The sequence below is a fragment of the Staurois parvus genome, unplaced genomic scaffold, assembly GCF_062004578.1.
Source record: "Staurois parvus isolate SC_StPar_1 unplaced genomic scaffold, SC_StPar_1.0 ptg001316l, whole genome shotgun sequence".
NCBI classification, from domain to species: domain Eukaryota; kingdom Metazoa; phylum Chordata; class Amphibia; order Anura; family Ranidae; genus Staurois; species Staurois parvus.
Window position 1 is genome coordinate 1,262,090 of NW_028319112.1, and position 19,310 is coordinate 1,281,399.

At 42.2% G+C, this 19,310-nt stretch overlaps 2 protein-coding genes across 6 annotated transcripts in view; one reads left to right on the top strand and one right to left on the bottom strand.

Moving 5' to 3' along the window:
* Nucleotides 1–7,632, bottom strand: part of KIAA0586 (KIAA0586 ortholog) — a 253,660-nt gene extending 246,028 nt beyond the window's left edge. For 2 of the 4 annotated variants that reach the window (XM_089661118.1, XM_089661120.1), the window contains exon 1: nt 6,723–7,630. In XM_089661118.1, the coding sequence (XP_089517244.1) occupies nt 6,723–7,206 (484 nt within the window). In that variant the 5' untranslated portion in view covers nt 7,207–7,630. Of the gene's footprint in view, nt 1–6,722 lie in introns of all 4 variants that reach the window. The other 2 variants (XM_089661119.1, XM_089661121.1) reach the window with 2 other exon arrangements.
* A 427-nt stretch (nt 7,633–8,059) lies between these two features.
* Nucleotides 8,060–18,205, top strand: TIMM9 (translocase of inner mitochondrial membrane 9). Of its 2 annotated transcripts, XM_089661123.1 has the most exons (4): nt 8,068–8,165; nt 11,372–11,436; nt 13,160–13,255; nt 17,759–18,205. In XM_089661123.1, the coding sequence occupies exons 2-4, from the start codon at nt 11,398–11,400 to the stop codon at nt 17,891–17,893; spliced, it is 270 nt and encodes an 89-aa protein (XP_089517249.1). In that variant the 5' UTR covers nt 8,068–8,165; nt 11,372–11,397; the 3' UTR covers nt 17,894–18,205. The 2 variants fall into 2 exon arrangements, with proteins under 2 accessions (XP_089517248.1, XP_089517249.1); XM_089661122.1 differs by lacking the exon at nt 11,372–11,436 and having other exon boundaries at nt 8,060–8,165.
* Nucleotides 18,206–19,310: the final 1,105 nt, after the last annotated feature.

The following is a 19,310-nucleotide window of genomic DNA, read 5'->3' on the forward strand; positions in this document are numbered from 1 at the left end:
AGCTCTCTGGCTGATGTAATAGATTGAGTGATCTATGACCAACTTATCTCTTCTACCACATACTCACATTCCTTAGACCTGGAAAATAAACTATCCCACCTATGTACTGCTTATATTGTAATATTAATGTAATACCTACACAAGTATGGTTATAAAAAAAAAACAAAAAACTCAAATGTGCAGAATAGGCCCAACAGTTATTTGGAAAGGTTCTGGGTGTATCTTTTTGTGTCTGTTTCCTACTGCAGTAGTTACTAGTAATTTGAAATCACTGAACAATATTAGGATAGGAGTTGCCTATCTATAAAATTTCAAAGACAAGTACAATTAATTTGTCTTTTTTAAAAGTGACTGTCACCAAAGGGTAACTTTTATAAAGTTGAACACACCAAAACAAGAGGTGGTAGACTTACCTTTCCAATGGACCATGCGCTGAAATGCCACCATGTTTATTTCCACATACTGTATGTACTAATATCAGCTTTCCAACCCTATGCTGTGACTGCTCTTGTCAACTCATACGTCAATGGAGAACGTATAAGACAGTGGGAGAAATCAGTGTGTGTGTATGTGTGTGTGTGTGTGTGTGTGTGTGTGTTATATATGCAACCTACCCCCAAAGTACTGAATACTTGCACTGAATAGGGAGAAGTAAAGCAACAGCACTGAAATGTATTGCCTCCTTTTCAAGATATTCTGAAGGACTATGAAAGATCTTGGACTATCACACAGTTGCATGTTTTTTGCTGCATTAATATGATTAGAATCCTATATGTAAATGTATAAGCGGTTGAATTTTTTCACTAATATAAAAGGAATTGATATGTTATATTAATTTGACTAGATGAACATAAATGAGCACAAGTGTTTTTTTTACACATATACAGTGGATATAAAAAGTCTAGGTGAGGATTGTTTTAATTATTTATATAAATAAAAAGGGATTGTGTTTTGGGGTATTGTTAGAAGCTTTCCTTAAACTAATATCTAATAATTGCTTATTAACAGTACTAACATATGTATGAATGAGTTGGATCTGAATAGAATAATTGAGTTATATTTCTATTTGTTCTAGATTGGGAAAAGTAAGATAAATAGATTTTTTATAGTCTATGTGAAAATACATATGTGAACATATATCTTGGCTTGTTCTTTACAATCAAGCAACATGCAGTAATTAGTCTAGCCATCTTCTCCCATTTCTGTAAGAGATTATGTTTCACTAACAACAGAATTGTAAGAATCTATTTCATACATGTTAGGTTTACAAGATTTATACTGTAATATTTCTTGATTACAATATTTATATATGATTTAACTCTTATATTAAGATTAATTTTAAGATTATATATATGTGTGTGTGTGTTATACATCTAATTTACCCTGATTGATGGAATGTCAGTGAAGCTTTGTCTAGACTTCTAAAGTTACACTCAGACTCTGAGTGAAGGGAAGAAGACTGAGATTTTGTTCTATACATCTGTTGTCAGTTATCTTTGTGGGACTACTAGACACAGAAAAGTATACCAGCCCATTTTTAGGAAAAGGTGGGGGCTGAAGCTCCTAAAAGAGCAGAACAAAGACTTTTTAAACACACTTTTTTAGAAGCCTTGATGCGATACACTCACTAAATTCAGGGAGGGGAGAAGAGCTTTGGTTGGCTTGGCTCACAGGAAGAGGTTTAAATGGTACTGGGTGTGACTTGCATGTTACATCCTAAATAGGGGTGTAACATGGCCTTAAAGGGGGCCTTTAATTGATTTAGAGTTCAATCTCTGCACAGTTAGTGCAACAACATTACATTACAAAATGTATAATTTTACTCTACTCTGACCCTGTAATTTTTGCTAACTTGTATCATCACCAACCATGAATGTACTATGCTCTATCTTGGCTAGGTCACTAGAGGGCACTGTTCTATTACATTTAAGTAAAGCAAAAAGTCCCTGAAGATGAAAATCAACAATACAAATATTTCCCTGCATTATAATACAACAATATAATAAATAGCAGCATGTACAGTTGTGCTCAAAAGTTTGCATACCCTGGCAGACATTTTGGCATTGATATTGAAAATATGACTGATCATGCCAAAAAATGCTCTTTTATTGAAGGATGATGATCATATGAGGCCATTTATTATCAAATAGTTGTTTGGTTCCTTTTTAACCACAAGCCTACAGGGCACTTATACCCCCTTCTTGCCAAGGCCAATTTCCAGCGCTGTTGCACTTTGAATGGCAATTGCGCGGTCATGCAACACTGTACCCATATGAAATTTTTATCATTTTTGTGTGACAGATAGAGCATTATTTTGGTTGCATTTAATCACCTCTGGGTTTTTTATTTTTTCTTAAACAAACCAAAAGCCACTGAAAATGTTGGAAAAAAAAACATTTTTTCTTAGTTTTTGTTAAAAAATTTTGTAAATAAGTGATTTTTCTCCTTCACTGATGTGCGCTAATGAGGCTGCAGTGATGGACACTGATAGGTGGCATTGATGGGCATCACTGATGGGCACTGAAAGGCAGCACTGATAGGCGGCACTGACTGGCACTGATGGGTGACACTGAAAGGCAGCTCAGATGGGCACTGATATGTGGCATTGATGTGCACTGGTAGGCACTGATATGTGGAACTAATGTGGTACTAATGGGCACTGGCATGTGGCACTGATGAGCACTGACAGCTGGCACTGATGAGCACTGACAGCTGGCACTTCTGGGGCCACACTGATCATCAGTGCCCTGATGATCAGTGTACATGTCCCCTCTGCGTAATGCCAATTACCGGCTCTCCTCTCCTCTCGAGCTGTCAGCGTGACAGCTCGAGAGGAGAGAAATGCTGATAACCAGCATTTCCCTGTTTACATGTGATCAGCTGTGATTGGACACAGCTGATCACATGACCGAGCCGACATCTTTGGCTCTTTCCGTGGATCGGTGATCCGCTGTGCCTGAGGGACACATCGCACCGCTGATCGCTGCATGATCCGGTGAGCCACGCATGCTCGGTTAGAATGGGAGGACGTCATATGACATCCTCCCAGAACGAGAGAAGCACTTTATGTCCATCATATTACTATATGGCGGGCAGGAGATGTTTAAATCATAATGATAACAGAAATCACCCAAATGGCCACGATCAAAAGTTGGACATCTTTTTATGTCCTTATCCATCTTTATAAAGCTCCATTACCTTGTTACGCAGGACTTTTGACAGTTCTTTTCTGATCCCCATGGCTCAGTATCTAGCCTAGTCAGTGCATTCACGTAAGAGCTAAGAAACTCATTGACTATTTATACACTGACACTAATTACAATTTAAAAAGCCACAGATGTGGGACATTAACCTCTAATTGGCATATTAACCAGTGTGTCACCTTGTGTGTCTGTACCAAGGCCAAACATTCCAGGGGATGGAAACTTTTGATCATGGCCATTTGGGTGATTTCTGTTATCGTTACGATTTAAAAAGGAGCCAAACAACTATTTGATAATAAATGACTTCATATGATCATCATCCTTCAATAAAAGAGCATTTTGTGGCATGATCAGTCATATTTTCAATATCAGTGCCAAAATTTCACAATTTCTGCCAGGGTATGTAAACTTTTGAGCACAACTGTAAATTTCTATCATAGACTACTGACACATAACGTTACACTTTTAGGGATCATGCACACAGAGGGTTTCAAGCACAAATGTCCTCTAAAGTAAATCTCCCGGCATTCTCTCATGCCCAGGGAGCTGCAGGTGGCACATAAAGTCTGCCATATAAGTGCATGGCTGCAAGTGCTTGTACTCGTGTAAACATCAATGCTCTTTGACATCAGCATTTACCCACACACGTGTGTAGAACTTATTTCCCAACCACAGAAAATACATCATATACTCATGCTCAGGTAAACACAGATGCCAAAGAACATCTGAAACCATCACCGTACTTGGCCAATCATAAGCGGTCGAGGCATTCCCCACCCTGCAGCTGCAAATATACTGCACATGCTCCTTGGCCTTGTATGATTGCCACAGTAGAGATGACAAATTCTTGGCAGGATCATCAGGTGGGTTCGGAGTAGCATCCGAACATGCCTGAGCTCATCCCTAATTGGATGATGATCCCTAACTGAAAAATAGCCTAGACAGGAAGTTGATGTAACAAGAAGGTATTTAGGTAGTTAAAGTAAAACAGAAGGCAAAACTTTTTTTCCCTTTGTAAATATATTAAGGGAGGGTTATAACCCCTGTCTGCTTGTTTTGCTATCTGTGTCCCCATTGGGGAGATTTCCCTTCACTTCCTGTCCCATAACCAAAACAGGAAGTGAATGGAAATCTCTTGTTGTCACCAGAACTAGTGTCCCCATTGGAAAAGGCTTTAAAAGAAGCTAGAGCAGAATTTCGCCCAAAAATGAAGTTCCACTTTTCGTCCTTCTCTACCATGTTTGGATTTTTTTTTTTGTATGTGGGTACCTAGTTTTGACAGGTATCCACTTCCACCGCCTAGGTCAGTGGTCTCCAAACTACAGCCTAGGGACCAGATACGGCATTTTGCTTGCTTTTATCCAGCCCTCCAGGCATTATTCCTCCCAATGAAAGCAACAGTGTGACATAGTTTCTCGCACAACATCGACAATGGGGCACTATTCCTCCTATTGACAATGACGGGGAACTATTCCCCCATTGATACCAACGATGGAGTACTATTCCTTTCATTGACACCAATGATGGGGCACTATTCCTCCCACTGACACCAACGATGGGGCACTATTCCTCCCATTGACACCAACGATGGGGCACTATTCCTCCCATTGACACCAACGATGGGGCACTATTCCTCCCATTGACACCAACGATGGGGCACTATTCCTCCCATTGACACCAACGATGGGGCACTATTCCTCCCATTGACACCAACGATGGGGCACTATTCCTCCCATTGACACCAACGATGGGGCACTATTCCTCCCATTGACACCAACGATGGGGCACTATTCCTCCCATTGACACCAACGATGGGGCACTATTCCTCCCATTGACACCAACGATGGAGCACTATTCCTCCCATTGACACCAACGATGGGGCACTATTCCTCCCATTGACACCAACGATGGGGCACTAATCCTCCCATTGACACCAACGATGGGGCACTATTCCTCCCATTGACACCAACGATGGGGCACTATTCCTCCCATTGACACCAACGATGGGGCACTATTCCTCCCATTGACACCAATGATGGGGCACTATTTCTCCCATTGATACCAATGATGGGGCACTATTCCTCCCATTGACACCAATAATGGGGCACTATTTCTCCCATTGATACCAATGATGGGGCACTATTTCTCCCATTGATACCAATGATGGGGCACTATTTCTCCCATTGATACCAATGATGGGGCACTATTCCTCCCATTGACACCAATGATGGGGCACTATTCCTCCCATTGACACCAATGATGGGGCACTATTCCCCCATTGATACCAACAATGGAGTACTATTCCTTTCATTGATACTAACAATGGGGCACTTTTCCCCCATTGGTATAAATGATGGGGCACTATTTCTCCCATTGATATCAATGATGGGGCACTATTCCTCCCATTGATACCAATGATGGGGCACTATTTCTCCCATTGATACCAATGATGGGGCACTATTTCTCCCATTGATACCAATGATGGGGCACTATTCCTCCTATTGATACCAATGATGGGGCACTATTCCTCCCACTGATACCAATGATGGGGCACTATTCCTCCCATTGATACCAATGATGGGGCACTATTCCTCCCATTGATACCAATGATGGGGCACTATTCCTCCCATTGACACCAATGATGGGGCACTATTCCTCCCATTGACACCAATGATGGGGCACTATTCCCCCATTGATACCAACAATGGAGTACTATTCCTTTCATTGATACTAACAATGGGGCACTTTTCCCCCATTGGTATAAATGATGGGGCACTATTTCTCCCATTGATATCAATGATGGGGCACTATTCCTCCCATTGATACCAATGATGGGGCACTATTTCTCCCATTGATACCAATGATGGGGCACTATTTCTCCCATTGATACCAATGATGGGGCACTGTTCCTCCTATTGATACCAATGATGGGGCACTATTCCTCCCACTGATACCAATGATGGGGCACTATTCCTCCCATTGATACCAATGATGGGGCACTATTCCTCCCATTGATACCAATGATGGGGCACTATTCCTCCCGTTGACACAAACAATGGGGCAATATTTCTCCCATTGATACCCTTGATGGGGCACTATTTCTCCCATTGATACCCTTGATGGGGCACTATTTGGGGCTTTGGTCCAGAGTATGTAAATTGGTTCACCTGTCAATGGTGTCAGTGGGAGGAATAGTGCCCCATCCATTGGTGTCAGTGAGAGAGTGTCCTAAGGACCGGATAAAGGCAAGCAAAGGGCCACATCCGTCCCCTGGACCACAGTTTGGAGACCACTGCTTTAGAGGAAAGGTAGATTTAGCCACACATCTGTAAAGGTGGTACTCTGACTACTGCTGTAAATGGGGCATTCTCCCAGCTGGTCACCAATGCAAGGGGTATTTTTTCCCACTGACCAATTAATTGATTGTAGCAGGGGTTCCCTCAGACCTGAAAATTAGTTAAAGGGTTCCTCTGGGTCAAAAGGATTGAGAAAGACTGGTGTACAGGCTGCAGTGTTTACCTGATATCTCTTCCATGAGGGTAAACCTGACGGTGGGATACTTGTTAGCAGGAAGAGCTGGAGGGACGTAGGCCGGGTCTCTCTTCTTCACAGTATAATCTGGTAGCGGAGCAGGAATCTCCCGCAGCCTCTTCACTGACACGCGGACTGCGCTCCTGTCACCGTCCTGGGAACATACTGTGTCTCCAAGGCTACTCCTACTCAGGGATCCCTGGAGGACACCCTTGTGACTGGACACCTCAGACACATGGAGGATGTCTGGCTGTGCTGTAGAGATGTCCCTCTGTCTGTGCCCCCTTCCAGATACAACAGAACAGTCCTGACTCCTTGCAGCCATCATCCCCTGGCTGGAGTCTTCCCCACCCCCAGCTGCCTCCTTCCTCAATGATCCTGTCCTATGGACACTGGTAGACCCAATCAACACATCACTGGCAGTGGTGCTGGCCACTGAATCCAAGCTGATGTCCGATGCTTCTTCCTGCATCCTACTATGGCTGTACACCCAGACACCCTATCCTCCTAGAACTACACCTACCTGTCCACTCCCCGCTGCTAAGCTGCACTAACAACAACTGACAGGAAGCAGATACAACAGCACAGGGCTGAAATGTTTACCAAAAGTGCATGTCTTCCCTGCCAGGGGAAAACTCTCATTGATAAAACATGATAAAAATGACGCCGGAGTAGTAGGCTGCATCTCACGCTTCAGCCATGTTTCTGAAGACCAAGGAGCAATTGCAAATTGGTATTGTCTCACACAAAATGGACCCGATGGAGACTCAGAGTGGAACTAAACATCGACCTCTGGCAGATAGAACGCTGGTTGCTAGCCGCTTAGATTCCAGACGGTTAGCTGGTCCGCTTGATATTCTATTCCGCGCGGAAACAGACACCTGCAGTTCTTTGTATTAGCGAGTTTTTTTCTCTAGTGTTGTTTTCCTGATAATAGCATTTAGTAATATCAACAGTGCAAATAAATAGGGTGTCTCAAGGAAACAGCAGTTTAAAAATAGTTAAAAATATGTAAAGATTTCAAAGACTATAGTCCCGGCAGTATGAAGGTGTAGCAGCGTTACGAGGCGCTTTACAACGTTGGTTTCCAATCCAGCAACTCGCTGTCGCAGATTTCCAGCGAAAAGACACTATCCGGAACTATGAAGAATAGCAATGTTTCCACCGGACGGTTTCCAGTGCAGTACCCGAGGCGCCTGGAAACTCATCTGATTATTCGTGCTCTGTGATTCCACCGAAGACAAAAATAATACGGAAATAAACTATGACTTATGAACAAACAAGAACGGAGTGGTTTGATTTTTTTCTTCAGATTGTAGTGTAGCTTCTGCCTGTTGGCCTCCCCTGGAGCTGAAGTATATGACGAATGTGTGGGTGTGAATGGAGCTCGCTCGGCTCACGTGTTCCTGCAGCGAGGAGAGCACAGAGCAGGTCAGTCGGGGTGTTTTGGGGGTCACCTGATCTCTCTTCTGCTGGGGGGAGCAATGGGCTGAGGATTAGATGGTTTAATATTCATTTTAGGATAAATACGAATACAGATTCATTGTATCAAATAAAATCATCCCAATGTGTCATTCATAGAGTGGAGGGTCAGGCATGGTCTGGCATTTAGTCCTGAGGAACTACCGATCACATCATCCCCCAGACCTGCACACATGGACAGGACATGTAGCTCTGCTACAACCCAACACTATGGAAAGAAATCATTGTGGATGGGCTGACATTGAGATCAATCAGCCTCATTATATTAAATTCTACAAATTGGGCAGCACAGTGGCTCAATGGTTAGCACTTCGCCTGGCAGTACTAGGGTCATTGGTTTGAATCCCAACCATGGCACCACCTGTATGGAGTTTGCATGTTCTCCCTGTGCCTGTGTAGGTTTTCCCCGGATACTCCGGTTTCCTCCCACACTCCAAAGACATGCTGGTAGGTTAATTGGCTCCTGTCTAAATTTTCCTTAGTCTGTGTATGTATGAATGTGAGTTAGGGACCTTCGATTGTACACCCCTTGAGGGTTAGGGACTGATGTGAATGCACAATATATATGTAAAGTATTATTATTACGCAGTATTTATATAGCGCCAACAGTTCGCTCAGCGCTGTACATTACAATGGGAGACAATAAGTACTGTGTAAATTGACAGCACTATATAGGTGCCTGAAATAAATAACCGAGGGTTTGCCTGGCTACATAGAACAATGATGGGTGATGGCGATCAATATTTAAATCTGCAGTTATTTGAAATGAAGCTAATTATTTATTTTGGTAACTATTAACAGAATATGTTCTTACCAATAACAATCACCAATGTATGACCTGCATGTGGATTCCATTAGTAGCAATGTGCACTGGATCTCTGTAGAAGCAATATTTAGTCTCTGGTCACGACACTGCGATTTAAAATCACCAGATTTGTGTGCAATTTCAGTGGGATTTCAGGTGCAATTTTTTTTTTCTCCTAATGATTTCTTGCTATTTGCAGTGTGATTTCTATTATATGCTATGTATTGAAATTGCAACAGAACTGCAGAAAAAGTAAGGCAATACCTACTTTGGAAATCACGCTGCAGAAAATCGCAAATGTTAAGACACTGACATTCACATTCATTAGATGCGATTTCAATTCCCAAATCGCACCGGTATGACCAGGCACCTACAGGACAAAGAGACATTGTTGACCTTGCAAGGTCATCATCATTTTTGTTTTCTTTAGATATACATAGAAATATGGGGCTTCCTTCCCGCAGGTGGTTTGACACATGAGCGTCAAATCCTGGCATTTTCAACCACCCAGGTGACACAGGTTCAGCATCAACACGCCCGCCAAGAGCTCTTAGATCCTCTCCAAGTCATTAAGGTTTGGTGGCTGACGTTTGGCAACTTGAACTTTCAGCTCCTTCCACAGATTTTCAGTCGGATCAAGGTCAAATCTTGGGTGAGAACCTTCTTCCCTCAGCCAGGGTATGGAAAATGAGTCGTGGATGGGTGTTTCAGCATGACAATGACCCAAAACACATGGCCAAGGCAAAAAAGGAGTGGCTCAAGAAGAAGCACATTAAGGTCCTGGAGTGGCCTAGCCAGTCTCCAGACCTTGATCCGATTGAAAATCTGTGGAGGGAGCTGAAAGTTCGAATTGCCAAATGTCAGCCACCAGACCTTAATGACTTGGAGAGGATCTGCCAAGAGGAGTGGGCCAAAATCCCCCCGGAGATGTGTGCAAACCTGGTGGCCAACTACAGAAACATCTGACCTCTGTGTTTGCCAACAAGGGATTTGCCACCAAGTACTAAGTTATGTTTTGTGAAGGGGATCAAATACTTATTTCCCTTATGAACATGCAAATCAGTGCATCATTTGTTAGACATGCATTTCTTTTGAATTGTTTGCTGCTATTCTGTCTCTCAGTGTTACAATACACCTACCATTCGATTTTTAGACTGATCATTTCTATGTGAGTGGGCAAACATTCAAAATCAACAGGGGAGCAAATACTTATTTCCTTCACTGTATGTAGTTCAGGGTCTGCCTAACTGGATACAAATGAAAGTGTTGTTTAAGTTTGACCACTCTAATTCAGGCCAAATGTGTTCTATTGGGTTAAGGTCAGGACTCTGTACAGGCCAGTCAAGTTTCTCCACCCCAAACTCGCTCATCCATGTCTTTATGGACCTTGCTTTGTGCACTGGTGTGCAGTCATGTTGGAACAGGAAAGGGCCATCCCCAAACTGTTCCCACAAAGTTGGGAGCATGAAATTGTCCAAAATGTCTTGGTATGCTGATGCCTTAAGAGTTCCCTTCACTGGAACTAAGGGGCCAAGCCCAACCCCTGAATAACAACCCCACACCATAATCCCCCCTCCACCAATCTTTACTCTTGGCACAATGCAGTCAGGCAAGTACTGTTCTCCTGGCAAACGCCATACCCAGACATGTCCATCGGATTGCCAGACAGAGAAGCGTGATTGGTCACTCCAGAGAACACATCTACAGTGCTCTAGAGTCCAGTGGTGGCGTGCTTTACTCCACTGCATCTGACGCTTTGCATTGCACTTGGTGATGTAAGGCTTGGATGCAGCTTTGCCTTGGAAACTCATTCCCTGAATCTCTCTACACACTGTTGTGCTAATCTGGAGGCCACATGAAGTTTGAAGGTCTTTAGCTATTGACTCTGCAGACAGTTGGCAACTTCTGCGCAATGTGCGCTTCAGCATGTGCTGACCCCGCTGTTATTTTACGTGGCCGAGTTGCTGTTGTTCCCAGTTGCTTCCACTTTGTTATAATACCACTAACAGTTGACTGTGGAATATTTAGTAGCAAGGACATTTCGTGGATGGACTTATTGCACAGGTGGCAACCTATCACAGTACCACCATTGAATTCACTGAGCTCCTAAGAGTGACCCATTCTTTTACAAATGTTTGTAGAAGCAGTCTGCATGCCTAGGTGCTTGATTTTATACACCTGTGGCCATGGATGTAGTAGGAACTGCTGAATCCCATGGTTTGGAGGGGTGGCCCAATACTTTTGGCAATATAGTGTATGTGTTTATCAGTCATGTATTTAGCTGTGTGCCTGGAGTGCAGCTTTAGGTAGTGATGCATATGTCATGTAAATAATTATTATGTTTTAACAGGTCATTGGCTCTAAATCATAGTGATTATGGCTGCTCAGATTATAGAGGCGGATCAAATTAAACAGGTATTATCATTTTATGAAAAATATTCAAGGGAATAACACAATAGATCTATATAATTCAGGTGTGAATAGCTAAGGTTTAGATGACATGGCAATCTCTGGTATTATTTTTACATAAAGGTTTGTAAAGTTTACTATTCAATGACTTCTTAAAAAAAAATAAAGATGTTAACCCCAAAAGTCATCAATTTTTTAAAACAGTTGAAAGGTTCTAACACTTTATGGGATAAATAGATTGTTTATTGGTTTATTACAGTATTTATAAAGTGTCAACAATAAACACGGCACTTTACATATTGTACATTCACATCAGTCCCAGCCCTCAGGCTGCATTCACACTTGTCCGCTTTGTAGCTTGAAGCTCCAAAAAAGCTCAAACTTAAAAAAATCAATTGTTCTCTATGGTGCCTGTTCGCGCGATCAGGTGTGAACAGGCACCATAGAGAACAATTGAGTTTTTAAGTTTGAGCTTTTTTGGAGCTCCAAGCTACAAAACGCTCAAATGTGAATGCAGGCTCAAGGAGCTTACAGTCTAAGGTCCCTATCTCCCATGTAAGCATACACATACTGGAGCTAATTTTGAAAGGAAACAGCATAGACTAGGTGAATGACACCTTCTAGAGCCCAGCACTGAGTTGCCCTAATGATAACCAATATGCAAAAAATCCAAAGTTATAAGTGCAACAATGTTACAGTGCAAATAAATAAATTGTAACTATTTGAAAAAAAGATGCAATATTCATGCATATTAGTGTCCATACATTCAATATCATCCCCACGCATTATTCTGAACAAATGCTGCCATCAGAGAGAAAACACCAATATAGTGTAATGGGTCATGAACATACAGTTATTGAATAAACAACAAATCTCACAGTCTGCATCATGCAGCATTTAAAAGCAAAACTGCTATCAATCCTAAGTGGGCACCCTGCACCTTTCTAGTGTAAACTAACAGTCCTCCAGCTGCTCTGCATTGAACCCCGGCTGCTTCCTTAAGATCACTGGGAAACGTCCGCCCCATGCTGTTATTCCGCCCCTTGACGCCTTTTGTTGTTGTAGTAACTTCTTCAGAGGTTTCCTTTTTCCTCCTTCAGGCTAGATTCACATCTGTGCAGGTGGTGCCGCTGCGGATCCGCACAAAAATCCGTGCAGCCGCAACACCTGGAAGAATGCGGACCCGCGGGCATGTGCCATTAATTCTAATGGCATGCCACCCGCACTGGAAATCGCAACCGCACTAGGAACCCAGGTTCCTGTGCAGGCTGCGTTTTCAGAAGAAGTGCAGGGACTTCTTCCCTGCGTGTCCCGGGGCACGGGAGTCCATTCAAATGAATGAGCTCTCGTACTTGTGCAAAACGCGGACCGCAGGAATGCAGATATGTGAACCAGGGGTCACAAGCATGGGCTGGTGTGACCACAATGCCAGTCTTTAATAAGACATCTGCCTGTCTATGCTCACGCTTAACGTAATATATACAGAGAAAATATGGGGTAAGGGGAGACTGTCACCCCTGTATGTGCTCTCAAACTATGTGTAATGCTGATGACAGGTTAACTCCAGAACACACATGAGCAGCATATAGTTTTAGGTTAGATGCCCCCTAAGCATATATTTGTTATCACTGATCATTTTTCAGAAGTCCATTGAAGTATTTGTGTTCAGTGAAGCACGCGGTGAAAACTGTTGGAAGTTGATAGATGTGATATTTTTGTTTGTCCACAGTTCAGAGAGTTTCTTGGGACATATAATAAATTGACAGAGAACTGCTTCCAGGATTGTGTGAAGGACTTTACAACCCGAGAGGTGAAGCCTGAAGAGGTATGCATGCATTTTGTATCCACCGATGAGGGACTGGGTTAATGTTGAATATAAATGCCACTGGAAAATGCAAATGATTTATTGGCAATGTGCTTCAAATGACAATTTTACTTGTCCTTCAAAGTGTATTTATAACCAGTTCTTGCTTTCTAGTTTGGGATGGAGTGGGCAAAGTTAGGACCTCTGTCAAGTTTTACTTTTACTATTAGAGAGATTTATCATCACTTCCTTTCCTAGTGACAGAAAGTGAAGGAAAGTCTTCAACAGGAAAACAGAGAAACAATAAAAAGCTGATAGCATTCCCCTACTTTAAAATAAATGCTTTCATCTCTGTTTCTGTTGGAGAGATTTCCCCTCTTATCCTATCTGATAAAACTGTGTCACCAGAACAGTAATTGAGGGGAAATCTTAAACAGAGCAGTAAAACCTGACAGGGGTTCTAATCCTTCCTCACTCCATCCAAAACTAGAAAGCAATAGCTGTAGATACACCCCCCCCCCACCCCCCTGATCGCAGCCCATCTAGTATTTTTATACTTCCCTTCTTCTCTTCTGCTGTGAACCTTGCTGTGCAATCCTGCCCAGAGCTGAACGTAAAACACACCGCTCAGGTCCTCCCCCCTACCATGCTCATAAGCTGTGTGTCCATTTATTTCTTATTGATGAGATACACACTGCTGGAGGTTGCCATGAGTATGGCTTATCCATAGGAATGAATGAATCATAAAGGTATAGTAAATAGATTTCTTGTTCTGATTTATATATTTTCACAAAGTTAAAAATCAGAACCCACTCAGAATTTGGAGGAGATAATTTATGAGCAATATAGCTGCAGGAGAAGGCTCAGGTGGTAGCTGCCACTGTCACGACCGGCATACTAAATCTAGAACAGATTTACTAGCTGTGGTATTATAGCATTTTAGTCTTTTTGCCAAATTAGTTTACATCATAAGTTCCTTATGGGATTTGATTATTGTTCAGTAGGATATACACACCCTTTACAAGCCATGATGATGTGCAGAGCGGAGTAACCTATAGCAACTATTGCATGTCACCTTTGACCAGAGTGTGTAACCAGTTTATGGGTGTGGTCAGCTAAAAGGAACCAAAAAGTCCCCTATTAAAACACTGTGAATCACAAATTCAAAAATAAGTTAAATAAGTTCACCTTTTGGAACATGGTACACGTTACACCTATATTTAGGCTGTATTGTGTAGCATGCTCCAAGTTGCACCACCCCCAATCCCTTCTTGTGACAGCAGGCAGGGGTTCCTCTCCCCGCACCTGCTGTAACTTTTCGAAAATATTGTGACCCTGAGGGGCTTCTTAAAGGTGAACTTGGTCTGTAATCTTCATTTAGGGCCGATTCACACGCATGCATTTTAACATACAGTACGGTATGTCAATGCATGTACACCATTTGGCCATTGTGTGGTGCATTGACATGCACTGTCCATTTTTATGATTCCTCAACACTCATTATTATTGACCATGGCAATACATGTTGTTGTTAATAATGCAAACTAATGTGAATCCAGCTTCAAAGATAGTTGGAGTTCAAATTAAAAGACGTTTGATGTTAAGTGACCTCAACAGTTAATACTCAAAAAAATTTGGCAGGTGTCTTGTGTTATCTACAAGCATCTTCCCTAAGGTATTTCTAAAGCCAATCTGTTTTTTTTTATTTTTTTTACTTTATATTTTTTTTTTGCTGTCTGTATCCCAAACCAATGGAGGGATCAGGGGCAGACTGACAACTCATGGGGCCCCCGGGCAATAGGGGATCATGGGGCCCCTGTGTCCTTGCTCAAACTCAAAAAAGCCTATGAAAAAGGTACCAGGGGCATCTCATGGGGCCCCCTACTGACCCTGGGCCCTCGTGCAGTGCCCGAGTTTCCAAATGGTCAGTCCGCCCCTGGGAGGGATATTATTATTATTATACAGGATTTATATAGCGCCAACAGTTTGCTCAGCGCTTTATAATATAACAGGAGACAATACATCAACAATAGAGTTCAATACAAGAGGGAAAAGAGGGCCCTGCTCCTTGGAGCTTACAATCGAGGAGGGAGGGGCTAGTGGTACAAAAGGTAGTAACTGTGGGGGATGGACTGGTTGGAAGATTAGAAGATACCAGTATTAGCTGAGGGCAGGATAGGCTTCCCTGAAGAGATAGGTTTTCAGAGATTGCCTAAAAGTGAGCAGATAGTCTAGGTAGGCGATAGTCTGATAAATTGGGGTAGAGAGCTCCAGAGGATTAGGGGAAGCTCTGGAGAAGTCCTGGAGATGAGCATGGGAAGAGGAGACAAGGGAGCTAGAGAGCAGGAGGTCTTGCGAGGAGCGGAGAGTACGGTTTGGGTGATATTTGGAGACAAGATCGTTGAAGTAATTTTGGGCAGAGTTTTAAATGGTTTTATACGTTATTGTCAGTGTTTTGAATTTTATCCGTTGGGCAATGGGAAGCCAGTGGAGGGATTGGCAGAGAGGGGTGGCAGATACGGAATGGTTAGTAAGGTGGATAAGTCTGGCAGCAGCATTCATGATAGGCTGAAGAGGGGATAGCCTGCGATGAGGTAGGCCAATGAGGAGGGAGTTAAAATAGTCAAGGCGAGATATAACAAGGGAGTGAATAAGTTGCTTAGTGGTTTCCGAGGTTAGGAATGTCTGTATCTTGGAGATGTTGCGGAGGTGAAGTCTACAAGATTTTCTTTACTTCCTTTTCCAAGACACAGCAGGTAAAAAATCTCCCCAAATTACAGAAAATCTACTCCACGACAGTTCAATAGAAGCGAATTGTTAACAACCCTGTGGTTTTTGTGTCCCTTTGATTACAGTTCACTTTCTTTACCAGGGTACCAAAGGGATCTCTTCAAAGTAGACAGCTGTCACCAGAACAAGTTTTACCATTGAAAGAATTTCCCTTTATACCGGTTCATATGATAACTCAATATTTTTCCTTTCAGTCACCTCTGTCACCAGGATAAATACACTCACTGGCCACATATTAGGCACACATTGCTAGTGCCAAGAAAATATCCCCCACACCATTACACCACCACCAGCCATTGATACAAGCCAGGATTTATCCATGCTTTCATGTTGTTTATGCCAAATTCTGACCCTACCATCTGAATGTCGCAGCTGAAGTAGTCTGCCCATTCTCCTCTGACCTTGACAAGGCATTTTTGTCCTCACAACTGCCGCTCACTGGATATTTTCTCTTTTTTGGACCATTGTCTATAAACCCTAGAGATGGTTGTGTGCGTGAATATCCCAGTAGATCAGCAATTTTTGAAATACTCAGACCAGCCCGTCTGACACCCAACAACTATGCGACATTCAGAGTAACTTAAATTCCCTTTCTTCCCCATTCTTATGCTCGGATTGAACTTCACCAAGTTGGCTTTACCACCACATCTACATGCCTAAATACAATACTTTTGCCATATGATTGGCTGATTAGCAATTTGTGTTACCGAGCAATTGATCAGGTGTATCTAATAAAGTAGACGGTGAGTGTATAAAGGGTCAATCTTCCCGGTGAGGTCATAGATATCAATAAAAAAAAATTATAACAGAAGGTCTTATACTTTGCTCCTCTGTCAAAACTAAATAGCACATTGGCTTTTGACACTGTAAATGAAACCTGTCACAAGTTTTCACTATTCTAGCACTGCTTGGGTGGTTATTATAAAGACAGGCACTCCCACGTAAGTGGGTTTAATAGAAGAGCTGGTCAGCTTATGGAATCTTCAAAACACACATTTGCAATAAAGTTTACTACAATGATATATATAATTCACTTAGAGCAGCGGTTCTCAACCTGTGGGTCACGACCCCTTTGGGGGTCGAACGATCCTTTCACAGGGGTCACCTAAGACCATCGGAAACACATATTTCCGATGGTCTTAGGAACCGAGACACCGCTCCTCTATCCGTCTTCAGGCGGGTCCGCCCACATGCAGATACGCCCACATACGAGTACCCGACTTGATGACATCATCGCGCCAACCCCATCACATACACCCCATACAAATACAGGTGTATGTGACAGGGTTGGTGCCATAATGTACTTGGACCAGTCACACATGTGTAAAGAGCAGCTACTGTGTAGAAAGCAGCTGCTGTGTTGAAAGCAGCTACTCTGCTAAAAGCAGCTACTGTGTTGAAAGCAGCAGTATTGGAGGTAAAATGACACTTCATGAATTATAATTACTGGGTAAATGTAAAATCATGTACTGTAAAATCATCAACTACTGCAGAAAAAAATATCTGTACCATGGGAACTTAATCTGGATGCTGATCGGTCTTTTTATATTCAGCTGTGGTTGATGTGATGTGAGTATGTGAATACGAAAATAATGTTATTGTTGGGGGTCACCAAAACATGAGGAACTGTATTAAAGGGTCGCGGCATTAGGAAGGTTGAGAACCACTGACTTAGAGGGTATGTTTTCTTCTCAACAAACTGTAATAGAAATCTTGCATTCTCTTTGTTTTCAGATTACCTGCTCTGAGCACTGTCTTCAGAAGTATTTAAAAATGACACAGAGGATATCCATGAGATTTCAGGAGTACCATATACAACAGAACGAGGCTCTGGCAGCTAAAGCAGGACTTATCGGCCAACCTCGATAGCGGTGGAAAGAATCTGCTGATCAGAGTTCTACCGTCCCAGCAAAGAGCGCTATGTGGTGCTCACAAAAGCTGCACTTGACAGTTCCAAATGCGCCAGTCTTCTCCCAGCCGTGCAGGAAATCTAAATGTGGACGAAGACAGAAAACAGCAGAGACTTGTCTTTTCAGTGAGGGATGAGATTATGTGAACTGCAGTTCTAAATATATTACCAATTCTTTTCTAATAGAATATTATTTCATGTTACAGAGATAGAAATGAATATGAATATGTATATATGGGCAAAATAAAAAAAAAAATCAGTACATCTCTCCACTATGTGCACAATTCCCCTTGATTTGTCTCTTTATAGTGATTGTGAAGGTTCTTTTTTTTTTCTTTAATAACAAACTTGTCATACTTGCCTGCTCTGTGCAATGGTTTCCCACAGAGCAGCCCTGATCCTCTTCTTCTAGGGTCCCTATCTAGCGTTCCTGGCTTTTCCCTCTTTCCTAATACCCCCGCTTATATCCTAGTATATCCGCTTGCTATGGGGGAACTCATGGGGGCTTGATCCTGAGCTAGGCTCTGTATGTCCATTGACACATACAGCGAGGCTTGGCCCTGCCCCTGATCTCTCTTCACAGGCTCTGATTGACAGCACTAGGAGTAAATGGCTCCTGCTGCCTCCATGTACGAGGGAGGAGAAAGCTGGGAGAAAGGGACAGTGTTGGATCAAGGTTAGGCTCAAGTATTTGGGGGGTAGGTGAACAGAAGGTTTTTTTTATTCTAATGCAGAGAATGTATTAAAGTAAAACAAATTCTGGTCTGTTTGGACCATGTTTTATGTTACAACCACATTAACCACTTCTTGCAGCCATTGAGAAATACTGTGTGAGCTGTGATTGGTCACAGCTTGTAATATGGTACAAAGCTGTTGTAAATAGACTTATACCATGTGATTTCTGTGATCATTCACAGATTTCACACGTAGTAAGCAATGATGTCAGAAGTGACATCTTGCTTACTACTATTCATGTGATCACTGATTGGGTGTAAAAGCAATCCATGTAAAAAAAGAAAAAATCTTCATAACCCCCCACAAGTAGTACAAACTTTTTGAAAAATTTTAATTTTTGGTTATAAACTAATTTGGGTAATTTTTTTTTTCTACTAAAAAGATAACTGAATAAAGTTTGGCCAAGATTCATGAAGAAAGATTATTTATTTGCAGAATTTTATAAGAAAAACAATTTTTTTTCAAAATTTTTGGACTTTTTGATTTAGCAAAAAAAAAAAAAAATCCCAGTGGTGAATAAATACCACCAAAATAAAGTTTTATCTGTCTCAAACAAATGCTAAAAAATTCATATTCATATTGTCATTCAAAGTGTGATAGCACTGAAAGCTGAGAATTGGCCTGGACAGGAAGGGGGGGAAA